This window comes from Haliotis rubra, unplaced genomic scaffold, assembly GCF_003918875.1.
Source record: "Haliotis rubra isolate DU_JTF1 unplaced genomic scaffold, ASM391887v1 Scf112, whole genome shotgun sequence".
NCBI lineage: Eukaryota > Metazoa > Mollusca > Gastropoda > Lepetellida > Haliotidae > Haliotis > Haliotis rubra.
This window is the reverse complement of record NW_025765026.1, coordinates 1,049,729-1,073,255: the sequence shown is the minus strand read 5'-3', so window position 1 is coordinate 1,073,255 and position 23,527 is coordinate 1,049,729. Positions and strand designations below refer to the sequence as shown.

Here is a 23,527-nt window from a genome sequence, read left to right as displayed (position 1 = left end):
AGATAGCTAGAGATATATCGGGTTCCACTTGGTCCCCGTGAAGATAGCTAGAGATATATCGGGTTAAAATGGGCCTCAGTGAAGATAGCTAGAGATATATCGGGTTCCACTTGGTCCCCGTGAAGATAGCTAGAGATATATCGGGTTAAAATGGGCCTCAGTGAAGATAGCTAGAGATATATCGATCCACTTGGCCCCGTGAAGATAGCTAGAGATATATCGGGTTAAAATGGGCCTCAGTGAAGATAGCTAGAGATATATCGGGTTCCACTTGGTCCCCGTGAAGATAGCTAGAGATATATCGGGTTAAAATGGGCCTCAGTGAAGATAGCTAGAGATATATATCGGGTTCCACTTGGTCCCCGTGAAGATAGCTAGAGATATATCGGGTTCCACATGGTCCCTGTGAAGATAGCTAGAGATATATCGGGTTCCACTGGGTCCCTGTGAAGATAGCTAGAGATATATCGAGGGTTCAAAATGGGCCTGTGAAGATAGCTAGAGATATATCGGGTTCCACTTGGTCCCTGTGAAGATAGCTAGAGATATATCGGGTTAAAATGGGCCTCAGTGAAGATAGCTAGAGATATATCGGGTTCCACTTGGTCCCCGTGAAGATAGCTAGAGAAATATCGGGTTAAAATGGGCCTCAGTGAAGATAGCTAGAGATATATATCGGGTTCCACTTGGTCCCCGTGAAGATAGTGTCATGCACTACAGTGTAACGGTACAAGTCTGGTAGGTGCACTTGGAAGAGCGGGGAAATTTCTGCTTAAATTTCATGCCTATAAATATTCATAGAAAACCTCCAAAATAGACATAGGAAGACCTTTGTTGTGTAATCTGAAGCTACAACAGACAGATTCTGTTTCATCTATACATAGAGATAACATCATAATATATTATCAGTATACTATTTATACAGCTCTACTAATATAAGGGGAAAAAAAATGCTACGCAAGAAATTAACATTTCAAAAGCACATATTCAAAGGCATATTATCAAAAACAATCAATACGAAATATTTGCCAGGGAATAATTTTTATAAGACATAGAAAAATAAGGCAAACCCAACCTCTGCAAATAATTCGTTCTCGGGCAATATCTTTTGGAACGGGAGAGTCAATTTTATTAAGATCAAAAAGCATAATTAATGTGTGTGCTTCTAAGATATCAGAATATCTTTTTCACAGCATATATGCTTCAGTTCATTGCAAGCTGAAAATGAAAACTAAGGTTATTAATAGCCATTTAATCACAATAATCAAGTGTAAAAAACAGAAAGTTTCTCTGCAATATCTATCACAATTTTTACGATTTGCTTCCATACCAAAGATTTTTTTATCCAAACTGCTATCTTCAGGACACTCTCTAAAAAGGGAGACAATCATGTTTTTTAAATATTGCACAAAACAAATATCTACACAATTAATTTTGATACATTTTGTAAATTCTTCTTTTTATGTAAATTTCATATTGACTAGAAGAGTCCAGACTCTTCATACATCTGAACACTGGCGTGTTGTCACAAGTATAAAAAGCAGCAAGAAAATCAAAATATTCTTTAATAGTTTTTCCAATCATTTGATTTTTTTATAAGTTTATATTACAAGTGTGAAACAATATATTACAAAACATATATAAAATATAGAGATGGATGCTCCTTGCAGACAATAATGTCGTTGTGCAAATATAAGGCTATTCAACAAGCAAGCTTTGGTCATCTAAATTGTGATTCTAAAGATGTCATCTACTTCAGCAACACTACAACTCTACACGTGTATTATAGTAGAATCATCTGGTCATGTTTGGCACTATATCCACAACTGACTAACCGTAATAATGGTGTATCATTCCCATTTCCAGTGGTATCAACATCACAGAACCACGACATGATCATGGCTCAGAAATATTGACACCTACGGAAATAAGGAAACATGCTTGCCATCTTCGAAAGTGCATGTGTGCAGTGTGATCCTTTTGCTTACACAGCATGCAGGATCCTTCATGATCCAAGTTCTGTCCCTTGGATCTGTGCTCTTGTGTGAAGGTCAAAATGTCCAGCCACAAGCGTGAGGAGGTGGAACCCACTATGATCACAGCGAGGGGTTAACTGGGATCAAGGCTTATGTTCTCCAGGTGGGCTAATGGGTTGGGATCCGTCTGAAACATCCACATTGATATGTATGTATACACAACTGATTCATACAGCATGACAAGTAGTGGTGGTCCAATTAATTGAAATAATCCAAGATTGGTCGCAATGACTAAACAACCAAGCAATCGATCATGTTTTGTCATAATTGAACACAAACAATTTAGGAACACTGGTTTGCTTCCACAATATTTTTCACAAGGTTGGTTTTGTCTGTTACATTTCATAAGCACTACCCGTTTGTTCCAAGTCAGGATTGGATTTATTTTAAAGACTCCAGGATATTTATGGTTCTAACATACTAGTCATCCTTTAAAGATGTAAAATTATCAAATGCATTTTGTGCAATTTACAAAACACTCGAAAGAACTACATGGTTTTTTTCTTCATTTTTGGTGCGTTAACAAACATAACCAGCCAAATTTGATAAATGACGCTAACCAATTACTTTTGATGATTTATCGGTTGTAATGAACCAATTATCAATTATGAGATTTTAACCAATTCCCAACACTAATGACAAGCAACACTTTGACCTCTACAAGCAAGTGTCCTCTACACCTTCCAATATCGATAAAGGGATTCAGACATGTCCTCAACAGCAGAGGCATTATTACTTGCTTCTATCATCAAGCAACACAACTACTGTCGGTTCTTCTTGCCCAGACTATTTTATTAAAGCAGCAGGAATTTGGACACTAGAGTCAAAGGGAGATAACTCTAAATCAGTTTCGTCTCATCCAAATTCAACACAAACTACTGTCAGTCCTGGTTCTTCTTGCCCAGACTATTACATTGCAGCAGTAGGAATTTGGACACTAGAGTCAAAGGGAAATAACTCTAAATCAGTTTCGTCTCATCCAAATTAAACACAAACTACTGTCAGTCCTGGTTCTTCTTGCCCAGACTATTACATTGCAGCAGTAGGAATTTGGACACTAGAGTCAAAGGGAAATAACTCTAAATCAGTTTCGTCTCATCCAAATTAAACACAAACTACTGTCAGTCCTGGTTCTTCTTGCCCAGACTATTACATTGCAGCAGTAGGAATTGGGACACTAGAGTCAAAGGGAGATAACTCTAAATCAGTTTCGTCTCATCTAAACTCAACACAAATATATGGTTAATTTAAAACATAGGACACTTCTCAACTACTTTACATGGTTTAATTGTCACATTTAATTATAAGTCATCAGTCATCAGTATGCAGAAGCTTCTACACCATCAAAATGTACAAACATAACATGTAGACACATATATACAGATCAAGCTGAGAGGTAGATCATGTTTGTTTATTATTTGTAGGTTTTCAACAACTAATTACCTGAAAGTACTGTTTCGATCAAGTAAAACACTTCTGAGGTTAAGAAACCTTTTTTTCACATATCTCATACAAAACACAAATTCTCCTTTTTTTCAAAAGGGGTTTCTTTTGGGCTTTGTATTTTCTTCCTCTCTTTGAGGCCGATGAGTGAGTGAGTATGGTTTTATGCCGCTTTTAGCAATATTCCAGCAATATTATGGCGGGGGACACCAGAAATGGGCTTCACACATTGTACCCATGTGGGAATTCGATCCCGGGCCTTTGGCATGACAAGCCAACGCTTTAACCACTAGGCTGCCCCACCGCCCTGAGGCTGATGAGAACCAGAGAGAGTAATGGATGGCCTCAGTAACTAGAACCAGATCTGTTGTTCCACATTTTTGTGTAAGAACAAGTGTTTGTTGTTTAATGCCACTCTCAGCAATACTCTAGCTATATTATAGTGGCTTAATTAATTTATAAACAGGTCTGCACCAGACAATCCAGTGATTAACATCATGAGCATTGATCTATGCACACAAGATACAATGACATACATGAACCATGTGAGCGAGCCTGATGAGTGGATCCTGTCAGTCGCCTTCTGTTACAAGCATTGGTTACTGAAGACAAATTCTAACCTGGACGAATTACAAATGCCTCAGTTCATTAATATATTTCTGCCAAAGAACAGAAAATACTGAAATTTACACAACATGATGCAGGCTATAAGGTTCAATCCATTAAAGCTGACTAATTCAATGCAGTTTTACAATGCTAGCAGACCCTTGGAAGGTGTTAATTAGGAGATAATTCTATTGTGTTTACATTTGGGAAGTGATTATAGTTGGTTGAACGCTGCTAAATGAAGCATTTAGCAGCGTTAAACCAACTACAGTAGAACATGGATATAGCGAACACGGATATAGCGTACAAACGGATATAGCGAACAAATTTAAAAGTCCCGTCAATAGTCCATTATAATATCATTAAAATTATATGCGAATAACGAACTCGTGAGTAGCGAATTTACGGCTATAGCGAACTGACTTACTACCCCCAAGACCCAATTAACGACGTGATTAGCGAACTCACTCAGTGTCAGCTCAGCCACTTAGCGGTATACATCAACCTTGTTGGCGGCGAATCAACATTGTTTGATGGTCATTAATTAATTAACAAAACAAACATATCGTGTTTAAAAGCTTGACTGGCATACAGGTCTTCAGTTCACTCTTGTCACTATGGCAGGCTAAAGTAAAGCTATCACCTTTGACACCAAGCTTCAGATAATTCAGGCTGTAGATTCAGGTGTAAAATCTAAGACAAACATCGCTTTCGACTTTGGCATTCAAAAATCCACTCTCAGTTCCATTATTAAGAATTTACGAATCTATTCTTGCAAAATCTGTGTCTACTGATTTTGGCCCCGCCCAAAAAAGTTAAGAGCTGCCAATCACCAAGATGAAGTCGGCAAGACGTGGTGTGCAGAGCAAAATTGTGGACTTTGTTAAACACAGTTAAGTTATATATTGTTGAGATTGTTGTGATTGTTAAACATGTTCTAGCTAATGTCTGTGAATGATAAATTCAGAATTTTAATGTTATGTCAGTGTACATGAATACAGATTTGTAGCTGCAGCATATACATGCCTCTACAATCCAAGATGGCGGTCAAATGTGAATAACGAACAACGGATATAGTTAACTAAATTTCTTGGTCCCTTGGAGTTGGTTATAACCACGTTCTACTGTATAATCACTTCCAAAATGTAAACTCAATAGGATTATCTCCATTCTACCATGACATATGCACCATGAATAAAACGCGTTTTAAATATGCACTCATTACCCTTGCGTAGTGTTTTACACTACTGCGGATAGAGCCTTCTTAATGGTTTCGCCCATACTGGGGAAACAGGAAAAAGAAACAATTTACATAGTGTCAAATGTTTTAATTATTTCCACAACGAAGTTTTCTTCAAATACATTGCAAGTTGCAACATCTGTACTGGCATTCTACTTCTTATGTTATGGACAACTTTAATGGAATGAGTTATGTAATAAGGAACACCCCTCTAACTTCAAAAATAGATTCGTCTGGTTTGACCTTCGTTCTGACGTCATTGACGCGTGGCGCGTGCCATTTTCGAAACGTGGCTGTCCTGGATGCGTGTCAGCTTTGCTTAGTTCCGAAAGTAGTTATTTATGACAACCTGACTGTCGTCAATTTTGAAAAGACCATCAAAGATGAAGAAGCAGTGATTGTGTGATTCGACTTACATACCAGGCTGGGTCAATATTTTCTCCATATCCGATCCAAACACATCAAAGAAATCGCTGAGGTCAAACGTAACAGTTTCAGACGACATGTTTGTTTACCTTTGTAAGGCTCTCAGAAGTGGTTATTGAAAAATGTTCACTTCTAATTTTTTAGTAACAGCCAATCAAAAAACGAACATACTTAAATGTCATGGTAGAATACAGCTTCATGATAGTACACTGTAAATAACCTAGCATGGATAAGCATTAGTCCCACCTTATGACAAGTATGGGCTGTTGAAGACCAATTTCAGGGATTTACAGGATGCGAATTCCTGCACCCTATACGCCTAAAAATTGACAAAATTTACTAGCGCGTCCACAGGGAGGCTGAAAAAGTCCAAATACTTTTTGTAAAAATTCCAATCAAGTGACAATAAGTTATCACTGAGTTTGTTACTAGCTGGGTTATAGTATTATTTGCATTTAATTACTGTAACAACGTGATGATCATGATACACAATACAATAACAGTATTAATAATAATATTTAAGTGTCTGGAACCCCCATTTTGTTGTCCAGGACCCCTGAAAATAAGAGTATGAGTCCCAGCGACCCTCAAATACAAAACTCGTAAATCCCTGAATTTTAACCCAAATTGTCAAGGGGATTATGCTGATAATGCCAATGCTTCAGTACCCCAAATCTGTCCTTGTCCCTGTTCCAGAACAAACAGCTACACGTCCTCATGAACCTACTACCGATGTCAGACTGACTTCTGGCTCACAGATTTCTTCAGGTGGAACAATGTAGAGGGGGTGAACTCATTTCAAAATCACCAAAGTCAAAGAACCTTTATCATCTTTACTTATTACTGATTTGAGTTAGGTACAAAATCAAACTCTAAGGTAAAGACTTCGTTTAACTTTTCCCATGTCCGCCGTTTGCCTTATACTTTCAAAGGTAGACATGTTCATAATTTGATCAAAATTCTACGAGCGATTTCAGTGACACTCTTGATGTGATAATAATTACATAATTTCATCTTGGTTTAGAAATGTTGACTGATAAATTCCTGAGAAGGTGAAATGCCAGCAAAATACCCCAAACAAGATATATTATGCATAAAACTTCATGCTGATACATACAGAAATTGATAAACAATGCAGCAAAATGGCCATCAGGGCAGCCATCTTTAAAATCCTCAAAGGGTGGTAAACTGGTTCAGAGAAACTATTGCTTGTCATCCATGCATCTATAAGATTTTATGTGTTTAGGGTCAGTAGTTTGGAAAATGGAAAACAGACATAAACCAACTTGAGAGACAGCTTCAGACTAGATAAATAAATCCAAAATATGTTACTGATGGAGTCACCCAGATCAAAGCACTACAAGAAGAGGTTGTCCCCTGCTTCCCATGCATGAGTCGACAGTACCTGCAGCCAGTTCTACAGCAAACAACAGCCAGGAGATGCAGATCTAAAACTACTATTACCTGTACCTCTGAGTACGCTGGTGGGGGGCGGTAGTCGTGAGGTTGACTGCACACGTACGTGTACATGGGTGTGAACGTTAGGTCTCCCATGTTGGAGCCGGGTTCGTCATCCTCGTCGTCACAGAGGTTGACTGCACCACCGATACTTTCAGCATAGGTCGGAGGGTCTGCAGTTGTAATAAACATATTGATTTGACTGTTTAGGCAATGATTTTATGACTGCTTCTATTTCAAGTTGCTACATATTCATAATTGAAGACCTTCAATTGTCTGAAGATGAGTTGAGGTGAAAGATGATTGCACTTAACGGTAAAGTGTGCTTGTATGTGTGCTTGAATGTGTGTTGGCTGGGGCTACCTGTTATAAAGTGCCAGGTCACTGATACACCATGCAGCCATTTTACTTGGACACTCAGTGAGACACATTTTACAGAGTCTGAGCTGACCAGTTCGAGTCTAAAAAATTTAATGCCAGGCTGGGTAACAAGTACCACATTTTAACACCATATGGTATGACACGACCAGGGACCAAACCACTGACCTTCCACTCTCTGAGCAGACACTTTATCTACTACATCACAGAGGTGTTGACCAGAGAAATCTAGTGATTGAGACGCCCATACTTTAACATAGACTTACGATGGTCGTAGTGCTACGATCTCTTTGCGAAAAGGGAACCTGGATCTCCACAGATATAAATGTGAATGGGATGGGACGAAAGTACAAGAATCTGTATGCGAAAGCAGGGGTGGAAATAACCCATTGCCCGATGCCCAAGTCCAGTGTTTTTTTCTGTCGGGCAAGCAAATTTGTATATCACACTGTACCGGTGTCCAGTTGATATTCCAATGTTAATTATGTTGTTTATTTAAAAAATCAACAAGAAAACGGCCGTTATAGTGGAAAAATTATCAGGGGCAAGTGATTTTAACGTCATTTCCACCCTTGGAAAGAGAAAGCGTAATCCCAATTGTAAACCAAAAGTCACAGTGTTCTTTAATCTGGTTGGTTGAATGGTATTCGATTCCCAGAAATTACAAGACTATTCACTGCATATTGACCTGTACAAATATCACACACAACTGTATTGTTGCGTTGTCAGTCAAATCATATTGTGACGTAAAGTCAGAATGACGTCACAAATGAGCAGTTCCAGATGCTACCATGGGAACCAGCTGAAACGGCCAGCTGTTGACACTCAATGAGTGCATACAGTAAAACCCATGTGGGCCTTTTGGTTTACATTTGTGTTTACAATGTCGATACACATCATGTGTTGGCCAATTTCCGGGTGTTACTGGGTACTTTAAGCATGAGAATATTTCATTTGAAACCTCTGTCTAACACCAATGAATTCCCGTGCTTCAAATACTCAAAATTGGCCAACACGTGATGTTTATCTCCTTAACATAACATATGTTACGAGATGTTATTGACACTAATCATGAGCCATACAGCCAATCATTAGATACATTACCTTCAAAACCGCCATATAGCTGGAATATTGCTGAGTGTGGCGTAAAACTAAACTCACTCACTCACTCATTACCTTCAAATGGAGGTGGTGGTGTGATCGTTTCTCTGTAGGGCGGAGGGACAGGGAGGAAGTCCATGGCAAACTGAGCCTGGGTTTCTCGGTAGAATCGGGACTCGGTGAAGCGGTAAGATTGTGCTCTGCGGTAAGGGACTGTTCCGATGACGATAGGTAGATGCATGGTCAAGTTGTAGGCACCAGGAATATGCAGTGCAACCTGACAACATGAACAGATGATGATTAGGATACACCACATGACTCACATCACAATAATCTACGTCCATAAACATAGATGGAAAAGTATCATTCAAGTTTATACAGTGACACTCTCATGAATTTGTCTACATCTGTTTAGATGCTGATGTTAGTCAAATGGAATCTAGATAAATCCGGGACTCAAGTCAAGCGCTTAATAATTCATAATCTGGTCCAACTTCATATGGCGCAGTTTAATGAGAAACTTTAAATGTAAGAAGCCAAATATGTGTTCAGGAGAAATCACGACAAACAGCAGTATTTCAACATTATGGAATGATGAGAACTGTTACCTTAACAAAGTAATCTACTTTCATCACACAACAATTCATGATTGATGGCGAAACGGCTGGTATCTTCAACAACTGGCTATCCCAGCTTCCTCGGTTGCCAGGGGCAACAGGCAAGCCAGTCAAAACGGTGAACTTAGTCCGCCTAACTCGAGACTTCCCGCTAGCAAAGAATGCTTGTGTTTGGTATAGGGTGGCGTACGGAATAACTGTTCGAGAAGAGTGGTTGTCAAACTCAGCCGATATTGCTATTGATTCCCCTGTTGAAAAACAAAACAGTGATATCATGTACATGTAGTCTCTAGCATAAGATATTTCAATCAATGGCTATGGGGCTATTTACAATGCATATATTCTGATATTTACATTGCTTATACCAGAACAAACCTTTCTGTCTCTATATGTAGCAGGGGAGGTGAGGTAGCCTTGTTTTTAAAGTGTTCGCTCATCACACTGAAGACCTGGGTTCAATTCTCCAAATGGGTACAATGTGTGAGACCCATTTCTGGTATCCCCTGCTGTGATATTGCAGCAATATTGCTAACAGCGGTGTAAAACTAAAACTCACTCACTACAGGTAGCATGCAAAATTATTTTTCTTATATTCATATTCTTCAATATTTTTTAGATGTTCTATGCTGATGTCAGCAACATTCCTGATGTCAGCAACATTCCTGATTTATGCTTGCAGTAGATAAATAATCATACTTAGGTCAGATAATTCAGTGGCTTAGTAGATAGAGAGTGAGTTTAGTTTTACACTGCTTTTAGCAATATTCCAGCAATATCACGGCGAGGGACACCAGAAATGGGCTTCACACATTGTAGCCATGTGGGGAACAGTGGCTTAGTAACATTCCACATCATTAGAGCATGATGACATGGAAGAAAGTTAGTCACTGGTTTTGACCATCATGTCCAATCAACTTCCCTTAGGGGTGGTGGGGAAGCTTAGTGGTTAAAGTGTTCACTCTTCAGAGCGAAGATCAGTTTGATTCCCCATGTGGGCTCACTTTTTCAGTTCGTAAGACGGTTCAAATTAGTGGGTCTGCCTCTGCATCGATATGGTCAGATCAACGATTGCTGCCAAGGAGGACATTGGATAAAGATCCTGAAGAACTTCATCCTGGCTGTCAATAACTGGCAGACAAACCATGAACATAATAACCCTCCCTCCTCCCATATCTCAAATTGTTTGTGGGGCGGTGGGGTAGCCTAGTGGTTAAAGCGTTGGCTCGTCACGCCGAAGACCCGGGTTCGATTCCCCACATGGGCACAATGTGTTAAGCCCATTTCTGGTGTCCCCCGCCGTGATATTGCTGAAATATTGCTAAAAGCGGCGTAAAACTAAACTCAGTCAGTCAGTCTGTGATATTCCAGCTACGTCTGTAAATATTCAAGTCTGGACAAACCAGAGGTTGATACCATGTGCAATAATCCATACCACTGGGGTTTCACAAATATATGTTGACAACCCTACCACCTCATCCTCTCATGACCTGGCTGCACCTTCTATTCTCCACATCCCACGGGGAAAAACGTGAAATGCAGTATGTAAAACCCACCTGGGCAGTAACCACGGCGATCGGTTCGTGCTGTGATGGAGATTGGTCCTGACATACACAACCAACAGCACAGAGTCTTCTCAACACTGCTCTCCACCTGAGTCTGAAACAAGGTTCCTGGACAGGATGTACAAGTCTCTACTGCAGGTTTACACGTCACAAGTCATACACAAACTTACACAGTATCTAGCCAGGACTAATGTGCTTGAAACAATAGTGCAGTAGTTCCTCTCAATCTCCAAGGGTACGAGGAATTAAACCTTATTTCTCAAAAATTACTTTTGTACAAGAAGATCAGGGCCTGTTCCTAACGAGCAGGCAAGTCATGCACGTTTTCCTGGTCCAACATATTTAACCATATTAACAGGAAATATGATCAGTGGCCAACCATAATCATTATTTGAATAAGTTATTTGGGTTAGATGATATGAAAACTGTTGTTGAATATCCTCTGTCAAACTTGTACTGAATACTAACTGATCCAAGCTTTCACTCTCTCCTACAATCTGACACACAAGTTCCATATCCCTGAACAACCCAGCTTCCCACAGCTGTCAAACATGGTCAACACAATCACAAATTTTACAGTGATATCTGAAATTATTTGTCAAGAAACAAGTTAGCTATCTACACAAAAAACAAACGACCCTATACAGTCATCCCTCGCAATAACGCTCTTCGTGATACCATGGATTAGGTTAAACCGCGGGGTAATCCGTGGCTCCCATAAAAGAAAAGTTGCCCAGCGATCACACATCTTCACGTCATCGAAAATAGCACTTCAACAAATCCGCTGCGGAAAATTCACCAAATTCAGTGCGGATTAACAGTATTTATCGTACATATCCATGTTTTTCAGATGCCTAAAACATGCAGTGTTTTCTCAATAATAATCAGACGAACAGCGAAATATCGTAATAAATTGTAAAAGACAACTTTATCATAAAGACATGCCATCAGCCGAGTGAATAACAGGTAGAATAACAGGAACAACAATTGAATTATCATGTTTTGTGATGTTTGATTGCAAGTTTCATGTACATACATCTGTTTTCATTTACAAAGTTTGTTTTTTTCACCTCCAACAATACGATATATTTTTGACTGGGCACAATACACAAAATAGCAGTTTTGATATGTCCACGGAAATATGATTTTACTTGGCCTTTGTTCCGCGTTACGTAATAGTTACTATAACGCGGGTGGTCATCCATGGACCCCAAGGGCCACGTTAAGGCGAGGGATGCCTGTATATTCATTGCATATATTGTTTGCCTCTGTTTCTTGGCACCTACCTGGTACTCTGGTCTGTTTATATCGATGGGGCTGATGACGGTGAAAGCTTTCTTTGTCTTGTGGTTGAAGGACCATGGTTTGTCCATTTCGGCCTTCAGCCAGTACCGCACACTTCCGTGCTTGCCCTCAAATGATGTGGAAATACCACTGAAACAACAGAAGCAGGTTGCACATACAGGTGAACACAAACATTCCACTGAGGCACTTTGATTAAACAGGGTATAATCCATGGAAGTATCACAACTGAACAGGGCATAATCCATGGAAGCATCACAACTGAAATATTGCTAAAAGCGGCGTAAAACCATACTCACTCACTCCTTATTAGACGATGTGACGTTAAATATTAACTCACTCACTCATTATTAGACATTATTAGACTATTTAACAGGGACTAATTCCTTGAAGCATTACAACTGAACAGGACATAAGCACTTGGAGAATTTCAATTAAAAAGAGTGTTATGATTTGAAATATTACAGTTGAACAGGGCATAATCCATTGGTCCATTACAACTGAACAGGTCAAGTCCATTGAAGTACATATTTCAGTTGAACAGGGCATAATCCATTGAAGCACTCCAATTGCAGCTGGATCATTACGGGAATCAGGCCATTGGGGAAATACTGTTTAGCAAGGCATAATCCATTGTCTTATAACAACTGTGTTGGACATAAACACGGAGTATTACAATTTAACAGGTCCTTAAAATCAGTTCAAATGAACAGGGCATAACACACTGGAGTTTTACAAACTGAGAATAACACTGCAACAGAATTACTTTCAATACTCATGATACTGGCTCCTACTTACCCCATTGGAAGCTCAAATGCGAAGTTGAATTCATGGCGGCCCTCTGTCAGTGTGTCTCTTCCGTCAGACACTTCTGCAAAATGGTCAAAAATACTTAGAAACCTGATAACACAGACACATACATACTGCAAGTTAATAGTTGTTGGTACCCGTGAAGATCCGGGTTAGAATTGGTCTTCAGCAACCCATGCTTGTCGTAAAAGGTGAGTAATGGGATCGTGTGGTCAGGCTCGCTGACTTGGTTGACACATGTCATCGATTCCCATTTGTGTAGATTGATCCTTATGCTGTTGATTACTGGATTGTTTGGTCCAGACTCGATTATTTACAGACCGCTGCCATATAGCTGGAATATCGCTGAGAGTTGCGTTAAAAACTAACCAACCATATTATAGTTATGAATACACAATGCCATTTAGAAAGTGGTCAAATGTAACATGTTATATTTGGGATTACAAATGCTGGCACTTAGGTGCCCGACTCTGAGGGTGGAGTTCAAATCCGGGATGGGACTCAACCAAACAAAAGTACTAGAATCGATACTTTACTGAGAAAGTCTAATCCCAGCTATAACATATGTTACAACTAATAGAACACCACAGTCAGCGATATTAAAGCCATATCACAGCAGCCAGTATATAACAAAGTCTACATCAGGCAAGCTCAGGTTTCAAGAGACTAATTCTAGTTTATAATCCCTATGGGTACATAAGTTATTAAACACAGCATTATGTTTGACTGCTGGGACAGATAGAGGAGGTTAGAGATATATATGTGGGCTGATCCATGCAGTGTTATATTACAGTAGGACATACGACCTATATTGTTACACCTTTAGTGAAAGCATCTATCTGGTGCTGTATAACACTGTATATCACTGCCAAACATTGTCTGATAATCCAAACGGCAAACTGTAAGGCTTCATCAAACAGTGAAGGCCACAAAAACTTCATCATTACACCTTCATGCGATTTATGCGAGGGTATCTGTTCATTCACTTTCAAGCTTTATGATAAATTCTAACATAAGAAAAATATTTTTCTTTACCATTTGGCAGTTATAACTTTCACTCCTGTTTTTATATTTTTCATCTTTCACCCTACTGACAATAACTTAAAAGTTAAATTTCAATCCCATTACCCTCTCACCCACCCCCTTGCCAAAAAAGGAAAAACCCAAATACCAACACATGATTATTTAAGTGTTATCAAATTCTAGGTAAATGCAAATGAATACAATTATGAATTCTTATTATGTTAATGATATGAAAACATTCAACTCAATGGATAACAACTTCTCTGAATATTCCATTTATATACATAATTTAGTGACATTCTAACATAGATTTCCATACAGTATCAAGCATGCATGGTTACAACCAAGTTATGACATATATATAAGCATTAGATGCAATAAAACAAAGGTTGTTACGCATTACATTGTATGATTGTTTATTTATTCACCAGTCACAACAGGGGTTCAAAAATCCCATCGCCCGACGCCCGGGACAAGTTAGTTTTCATTTCGGGCAATCAAATAATGGTATCTTACTTGTCCGTGGGCTACTAGATAATTTCCACTTATGGTTTCAAACCGCAAATAAACTTGGATTTAATTTCATATCTGCTCAAAAATGTAGCTATTACATTTTCGCAATGATAATAAAGTCGAGTTATCTTTCTTTGCTATTTATCACTTTTCAATAAATAGTCCAGTAAATATTAACATCAAATACCATGTTGATTTCTTCTTTCATAATTACATCATCATAATTATGTCATAAAATCAGGGCAAGTGGAAAATTAGTCAGGACAAGTTACTTTCTCAAAATCACTTGCCCTGTGGCAAGTGGCTTTTTAAAAAAAGTTTGAACCCCTGCACAACATGTAGAATGCCAAGCAAAATCTATCATGTTCGTGGTATTAGTAATTACTCAAATTAGACAAAAATAGCCAAAAGGATGTTTTTCACTGGAAGGAAAACATGTAATAAGTGATTGTGTTTCCGGGTCTGTATGTATACCTCCCAATAAAGCAATGAATGTCATCTAAAAAGGTATTTTCCACATTTCAAAATTGGAAAGAAGAGTTGAAGAGTAGAGCCAAATTTTACAATGTTAACACTCAAAGGCTTGACGTTTCTGCAAATGTGTTGAACTTTCATAAAGTAAGTTTGATATGCACATACATGCACACAGATAAAAGTTCATCTGCAAGACAGACTTCACAAAAACCTTCTTTTCCCTTCAATTTCCAAGTTTCATTGCCACACACAAGGGACACAACTCTGTATGTGATCATGGGTTTACATCCCTGATGTCCTTGATTATGATGTTTGGTTTACCTGCACCTGCCTGTGACAGAGGTACAGATAAGCTGTGTATCTGAGTAAATTACACCAATATTTATGTGAAAACTCAATTCCTATTAAGTTTATTGCGTACAAGTACACTTGAATTTTTGTAAATACTCAATAAATGTGATCTTACATGCGTACACACAAAAATGTCAAATCTTAGCTTGCGTACCAGTTAATAGATAAAATAACTGAGGTATACTGAGAGGTTCTATTTCAGGACATGAACTTGACAACTTGCAGTCTTCTCTTATCGTTTCTCATATTATAGATCAAATATAAATAACAAACACTAACATTTAAACTTTATTATATTTTAATTAAAGGAAAATGGCAAAATACCCAATTAAGTTTGAGTGAGGTGAGTACAACTTATTTGGTTACTCAAAGGGAAATTAGGATACCCAACTGAGATGAACACAAGCGAGTACATAACTCAATGACCCAAAACGTTATCTGTAGCTCTGCTGTAGTGGTGGTGGTGGAATTGGGTTTAACGTCGTGCTTGAGAATATTTCGCTCATATGACGACGTGCATGCGTGTGTATGTGTATGTGCGGCTGCTTGTACTAGCCCAGACTGAAGCAGGTTTTATAGTCCTAGCCCACTGTGATACCATGCCGCAGTGAAGCATGAATACCCCATTCAGACACATTATACTGACTCCGAGCCGACCAGTACCTTGTTGTACCCATTAATGCCGAGAGCCAGGCAAGGACCAACAAGTACCATATTTTAACGTCTTTTGGTATGACGCAGTCGGGGATCGAACCCACGACCTTCCGCTCTCCGGGCGGATCGCTCTAACCACTACACCACGGAGGCGGTCAGCTCTGCTGTACGTTTCATAAAAGTGAAATATCTAAAAAATTGTATCTTTTTGACACATCCAGCCGCGACACAATCAATATTCTGTTCAACTTACTCGCTCACGCAGTCCTGATGTATAACTACAGAAGAATATTGTCATGTTGTCTGTTGAGTGTATTCAGTACACAACATGGTACACTTGGTGTATATGTATTTTATGGTCTTACCATGCTTATCTAGTACAAATTTATTGATTTGTTGTTTCCAGTACTGTGACCAACCAGGCCATTGTTATAATAAACACAGGTAGAACATACAAATGGTTGTAGAACTCCTGCCTGATATTTTGCCATATGTCATCTTTTTCAATTATAAAAGTCAACGGTCTAGTTGTGAAAATGTTAACTCATCACGCCAAAGACCTGGGTTTGATTTCCTAGATGGGTACAATGTGTGAAGCCCATTTCTAGGGGCCCCCTCCGTGATATTGCTGGAATATTGCTAAAAGTGGTGTAAACCTATACTCACTCACTCACTGTTATTGGTGTTATTGGCGGAGTATTGCTAAAAGCAGCATAAAACCATACTCAATATTATAAGAAAGTAAGATTGTTTATGGATAATTGCTTATATAAAAGCAGCATAAAAACCATACTCAATATAATAGCTACAAATAAACAGCTATACAGTAAAACTTACTTTCCACCCCAAACATATATCGACAACAACACTATTGTGTACTTGTACATGTCCATGTCAACATGCATTTAATCTGCATTATCACTACATCAAACTCCCCCTTTAAGATAACTGAACAACAGGGTTTAGTTCCAATTAGCATGATTAGCAGTCAATGAACATTATCACAGCTTAATGTTGACATAATCGTGTTTCCATGGCAAGCGTATGATTCTAAAGCTAATCACTGACTCCATCACTGAAATACTTCTGAAATTATCAACTGTCATGATGGTATTACAATAATCAACTGTCATCTCACAAGCAGATGAGTTTTACAAGGAGTATCAGACGGTCTTATAATGTTGTTGAATTTGTCCCCCAAAGACGTCATCAAGATTAATAAGATGGCTGGAACATAACATCACCTGTTCAGTGTTCACGAATGGTGTATCAAAGTCCCAGGACATTGGGTCCCTTAAGTTTCAGATGTCTGTCTGACCCATTGAAAATGCACAGAACCCATGGAATAAAATTATACACACATTTCAGATTTAATATTTCTTATAAATGACATTGGATTTATAAACAGCAAACTCCATTCATAAAACAACTTCAGTCAAAGTCTTACAGTACACTGGGAAATCTTGAGCGGATTTGTCAGATCAGGACGCTATTCATACTGCCTTTGCCATGACACCCATATTTGTTATGGACTCCTTCAAGTGCTTCTAAGGAAATCTTTAGCTAATAGTATTTTCCGGCATAGTAATTCTGAAGCTAAAAACAAAAATACCAACTAACACATATGACTTTGAATACCAAATGTGTAAAGATATTACAAACAACTTTCAATAGTCCCATGCAAATGAAGGCATATTTGGGTTTGATACAGCCAAGTTATTAAGTCTGTCTCACAGTCCTTGAGCCACATTATTTTCCCTTTGGCTCAGTCCTATCTACAATGCTTAGGCCCTTTATGTATCTCCCATCTCACAGGTGCCCTTTTTAATATAAATGATATATGGTAGATCAAATGGAGATGAAGAATAGTGATCATGGTGACATAGAGAAAATCCACAGTGATGACTTTATGGAATTTTCAATAACTGGCGTTTTCAGTACGAAATAATCTAGATTGGGAATTGGATGTGCAATACCTCTGTACTTGTATTTTTTTTGCAGATTCTTGATCTTGTTTACTAAGTGTTTACAACTACAGTCTATGGGTGGGTGAAGTGAAATTGGATTTTAACATCATGCTTGAGAATATTTCACTCATATGACGACGTGCATGTGTGTGTATGTGTATGTTTGGCTGCTTGTACTAGCCCAGACTTAACACATGCTTAAGCTGGTTTTATGGTGCTAGCTCACTGAGATACCATGCCGCACTAAGCATGACTACCCCACTCAGACACATTATACTCATAGGCGGATCCAGAAGATTTCAAAAGGGGGTGGTTCCCCACCTAGGCTCCGCCATTGCAAAACATTAACTTGAATGTGTGTGTGTGTGTGTGTGTGTGTGTGTTCGAACCCCTTGAACACCCCCTCTGGATCCGCCACTGTTATACTGACTCCAAGCCAACCAGTCCTTGTTGTACCCATTAATGCCGAGTGCCAGGCAGGGAACAACAAGTACCATATTTAAACGTCTTTTGGTATGGCGCGGGATCGAACGGGGATTGAACCCACGACCTTCGGTCTCAGTCTATGGAGTCTGTTCCAAAAACAAGTCTACATATGTTCTACAAACGTTTTTACTTGACAGACAGACATATTATTATAGACCTGGATATTAGACATTGTGCTGTGGCTTGTTGGGAAATAATGATATGTGTTACAATATTGGGGATATATAAAGTGCTGTAACTAGTTGGGCAAGATACAGGACACAGTGAAGAGTGAGTGAGTTTTACGCCGCTTTCAGCAAGACACAATGATGGAGAACATGGGAGGTACTGTGACACTATCCCTTTTGCAATTTTAGCCACAATCTAGTATACTAGTGTGTCCATTCATGGAAGATGGCACTGGGAGTGAGAAACTATTTAAATACACCTTTCCATCTTGTCCACAGTAGATATCAGCAACACACTTCATCAAACCATGCCATCTTTCGTTTTCTCTTAAGTACAAGTCTTCAACTACACGTTATATATCAAATTTATAAACAAATACAATTTGGGCAATAAGAATACATTCTGGATATCAACAAAACGGATTTGAAATAAAACACATCGATGAGGTAGGTATTTCAGACGTTCACAATACGGCTTTGCAACACAACGTACAGACAACAACATGGACGATTAACAAGATGACGCGCTCACCTCCACCAAAAAGAACTTGTCGTTTGAAGAAATACTCCACCTCAGCATTGTAATGTTCCGTATAAGACCCCAATCTGCTTCCCGTACTTCGCGATTCCGTCCAGTGAACTTTAGCAACCCCTCGCATGAACACTCGCAATGACCTCATTTTCATATCGCCTTTCAGTTCCACTACAACCTGCCCGTTAACGCACTCGCCAGGGTGAAACACGGATCTCTGGTCCGGGAATACAATCTCGAAGCATTTAAGCTTCCCCATTTTCACCGATTAGACTTCAGTGGTCAAGGAGTGTCAGAAAATCACTAAAGTAAAGGTCATTCCATCCCTTCCTGGAGAAACCTCCATTTTGTTTTGGTTCCACAGACCGGAAGTGACCTTTGACGTGAAGTTAAAAGTAGGACAGCGTTGCAAGACTTAGTACCCGTTCTTGGAATTTCGGTTACAGTACATTGTCTGTCTCGATGCGAGTTAGAACTAGAAATTCATCACCGATTCCACAAAGGGTAACGCAGAGGGATATATTCGTAAACTTGATAAGGCTCATTACGATGTAATTTATGAATGAAATAGAGTCAGTGAACCTGCAACAAGACCTACGAAGCGACTTCGTTACGAACTGACCTACATTGTAATCGGGGAATAAAGGTGATGAATTAGATCTCTAATTGTGGTAGTTTACATTATAGGAGGGTGTAGACCGACACGGCGCAGGGGCTACATAATAAGGTCGCCGCTCTTTGTCACGCTTTGAAAGCATCAATACTACTGAATGAAGCAGCTGGCAAATCTACTAAAAAAGGGATCTGGATGGTGACAGGCGAGAGTCGACTCGGCTATTGTAAGACTGCTTTTGGTTAGGAAAAATCTTCATGATACATACTTCGAAACAGGAGAATGAAAAACATTTATTCTGTCCAATTATATTTGGAGGTTATCCTAATTAACTGTATTTTGACTTTCAAACAAGTACATGTTTGCTATTCTTACAACGGGTCCTCATACAGAGTAATATTTAGAAGGCTGGGCCTAGATTTTCGAAGCTCTCTTAGCGCTGAGATAGTCGTAAGTGCCATACATTAACATTAACTTACGACTATCTTAGCGCTAAGAGAGCTTCGAAAATCTAGGCCCTGATTAGTAGACAATCTCATTTTTGGACACTCTTTCTTTTGTTCAAGCGAATAGAATACAGTGTAACAGACACAAACGGTCTTACCAGTCAAAAATATAAATTTGGAAATTTGAGAATATAAGAATATATCTCCCGTAGAGAATACACGCACGCACACACGCACACGCACGCAGATATGTATGGACATTCATACCTATACACTAAATATGAACTATATTCATATTGACTTTATTACTCGCCCGTGGAAGATACTGCAGTGTAATATTTTTACAGCAATATTAGACTAGTGTAATACCGCTAGACATATGACGTCATAATGGTTTATAGTTATCACGTCACAATGCTAATACCTCTAGATCTGTCACAGTGGCATTAGACCTTGTTTGACTCGTGGAAAGCTCAGAGCTGTCACACTAAGTAGGCAGTTTCTATCAGTTTATGTTGGAGAGTAATAAACAGAATACTAAACTCGTTTCCGTGAAATACCTTTTTTATTAAACTCGTGAAAGATTTAGCATCAAACTCGCTACCAAGTCATTAACTCGTTTAATAGAAATGGTATTACACGGAATGTCGTTTAGTATCCTCTATGTATAATCTCGATAATTATGCGGATATTACCTTGATTCTGAAATGACACTGTTATAGTACTTGTTATTTTGGTTCAGTACATAAGATATTATGTTCAATACTTTTGGGTCTGTATACATGCCTTTCTGCACTGTGGACGGAACACGAATAGAGCATATATTAGCCTGCTATAATACGCTAATACCGTAATTGTTATTTTTATACAGTAAAAAATATATGTTCAGTATTTTTGGGTCTGTACATGCCTTTCTGCACTGTGGAAGGAACACAAATAGAGCATAGTATGTTAGCCTTAATGCTTTAATAAATGAAAGTTGACAGTGTTCATGTATTTGCGATAAATAAGCCTCAGTGACACGTGCCGATGCACTTAACAAAAATGGTGTCATGCATATAATTGCTGTTCTTTATTCAATTATTAAATTATCATGCATAATTATAACAAAATTGTGTATATGGGTTAGGAAACACGACGAAAGACTTGGTTTTATCATTTAATACGTCGCCGTTTATGAATTTCCTTTCATCCCTTCAACACAAATGTCGTACTTTTAATTAAGTCAGTCATATGCTGTGTTTATAGTTTGATGCTCTGTGATAGCTTCATTATCATTCTTACAGATGCATGAAACATAAAATGAGAAATGTGCTTAATTGGGCAATATCATCTTTCGAGAACTTGAACGAAACAAAGTGGAACATCTGTTAAAACACAGTTCCAGGTGTGTTTGAGCGTTGTTTGTACGTGTCTGTAAGCGAGCCGAACCATGTCAAGTGAGAGAACAGAGCAAACAGGTGAATGTACTCTATTCTTCGGTTTTTGGATTCGAACAACCGTAGCAACAAAATTAGAAGATCAGAATGTGAAATAAAAATACTCGAAATAGCTATATTTCCCCGTTTGTCCTGCCTTTGAAGCAGAAATAAAATGAAATAATGTGAAATAAAAATACTCGAAGTACTTACATAGTATTTTTGTTTGTCCGTTTGCCTTGCCTTTGAAGCATTGGTGCAAAGGTACATACACAATTAGGAGAATGTAAGTAAGACACAACATTTAAGTACATGATAACTTTATACATGCTATAGATAATTTATGAAATGGACAATGCTAACGACTTATAATAAGAAGAAACCCTTCTGAAAGAAGATACACCATACTTATTGTGCAACACTAAACATCAACCGAATCATGTTGCATAAGCATATCTTTTCTTCATCATATGCCGAGCGACACCCAGAACTTTTCGCAAGAGCAAATAAAAATAAAATCAGCCACATAATTTCAGGTTTCTTAAATATCAACTTTCCCCAGCTAATTGATAAGTGAATCGGATGAAGTTTGCCTAATCTTTCATACAGACCCTGAAACAAAGTTTTCCCGCAGCAATGTGTGATCGCGAACAAGGGACCTAACTCCTCCAGGCATAAAGTGTCGACGTGCGCTTGTATACAAATAGGCACACTGCACAGCATATGATCAGAGTTATTCATGTTATTGCGACAACAATATGATAAGGTATGACATCCAATGCGAAATAGATGCAATGCTGTAGAGAACCAAATAACTAGGGATGGTGTATTTCGTAAACATTGAACACCTAACTTTTGTGTATGTGGGGGTTTTTTTCACTTTAAAATAATGAAAATTTGAAAAAACTCTAATAAAGCGTCTGTAGTGTGTAACATCGATACTCATTGGATAATTTATGACGGAATATTACAAATATATAGAACAAAAGAAAAGTAAACGTAATTGTTTAAACACGACGTCGGTTGTCTCCCTTGATATTAGTGAATCTGAATAAAACAGAACTTATGCAATGTATATATAGCAGTGAATGTTTATCAGTTGGTATCACCGTGACGTACAAAAGTAAATGGGATATTTGCCGTAGGTGTATCACACTATTTAAGTGTATCAGTTACGTAATCACAGACTTCGCCAGAGGCGGTGGCAAGGCTTAGTGGAAAAAACTTCCTGTCTTGAAGCCGACTGTCGGGTTCAGTTCCCACGTAGTTCAGACATATGAAAACACGTGGTCTGTGCTGATGCAATGTTGTTAAAGGTAGTTTAAAGGGATGTCGGGCGGGGCGGGGTCTGAGTATGTAAGAAACTGACTGCTCGTTTAATAAACATCCTTGCCTCTTACTTAGCAAAATATATAAATTGTCTGAATGGGGTGAGACAACGCTTTACATAAAGGATATACTAACATCTACCCACTGAAATAAACATATTTTAAAAAATAAGTTTCTAAATTATCTTTACGAAATATAATAAAATGAAGCCCCGAGACTCCTCATTTTCAGAAAGTGAAAGTGCTATAATCTAGACTTGCCACATACTCTAGACTTGCATGGGCTATATTGGGTATATTTGTTTCAGGGTCTGTACGACAGTCTACAGTCTAAAGGAGTCCATTCACAAATACATTACGCACGTCTATAACGGGGGTGGAGAGGGGTGGGGTGCTTTGGCCACAAACGTTTTCGTGATGTTCCGTAGGACCTATAATGTGTCCAGAACACTAGTGGTGTTCCGATTAATTGAAATAATCGAAGATTGGTCGTGGTGACCAAACGACCAAGCAATCGATCACATTTTCTCATAATCGAACACAAACGATTTTGGAACTACTGTTTTAGTGTTTGAA

General features: G+C 38.6%; 1 protein-coding gene across 2 annotated transcripts; it reads right to left on the bottom strand.

Annotated features, from left to right (window-relative positions):
- Positions 1-494: 494 nt before the first annotated feature.
- Positions 495-19,505, bottom strand: LOC124289598 (arrestin domain-containing protein 3-like). Of its 2 annotated transcripts, none has more exons than XM_046726192.1 (8): positions 19,147-19,505; positions 12,968-13,040; positions 12,154-12,301; positions 10,859-10,961; positions 9,297-9,553; positions 8,764-8,965; positions 7,216-7,382; positions 495-2,163 (listed from the first exon to the last, which is right to left on the bottom strand). In XM_046726192.1, exons 1-8 carry the CDS (start codon positions 19,403-19,405, stop codon positions 2,110-2,112), a joined length of 1,263 nt encoding a protein of 420 aa, XP_046582148.1. In that variant the 5' UTR covers positions 19,406-19,505; the 3' UTR covers positions 495-2,109. The 2 variants fall into 2 exon arrangements, with proteins under 2 accessions (XP_046582148.1, XP_046582154.1); XM_046726198.1 differs by having other exon boundaries at positions 7,222-7,382.
- Between the last annotated feature and the right edge of the window lie 4,022 nt (positions 19,506-23,527).

Bases quoted from the DNA above. Each gene is read 5' to 3' on its own strand.
- LOC124289598 (XM_046726192.1), bottom strand. From the start codon at position 19,405: ATGGGGAAGCTTAAATGCTTCGAGATTGTATTCCCGGACCAGAGATCC. The intron at 13,041-19,146 runs GTGAGCGCGTCA...ACCATTTTGCAG, and splicing joins ACAAGTTCTTTTTGGTGGAG to AAGTGTCTGACGGAAGAGAC. The intron at 8,966-9,296 runs GTAACAGTTCTC...TCATGTTGTCAG, and splicing joins AAGTAGATTACTTTGTTAAG to GTTGCACTGCATATTCCTGG.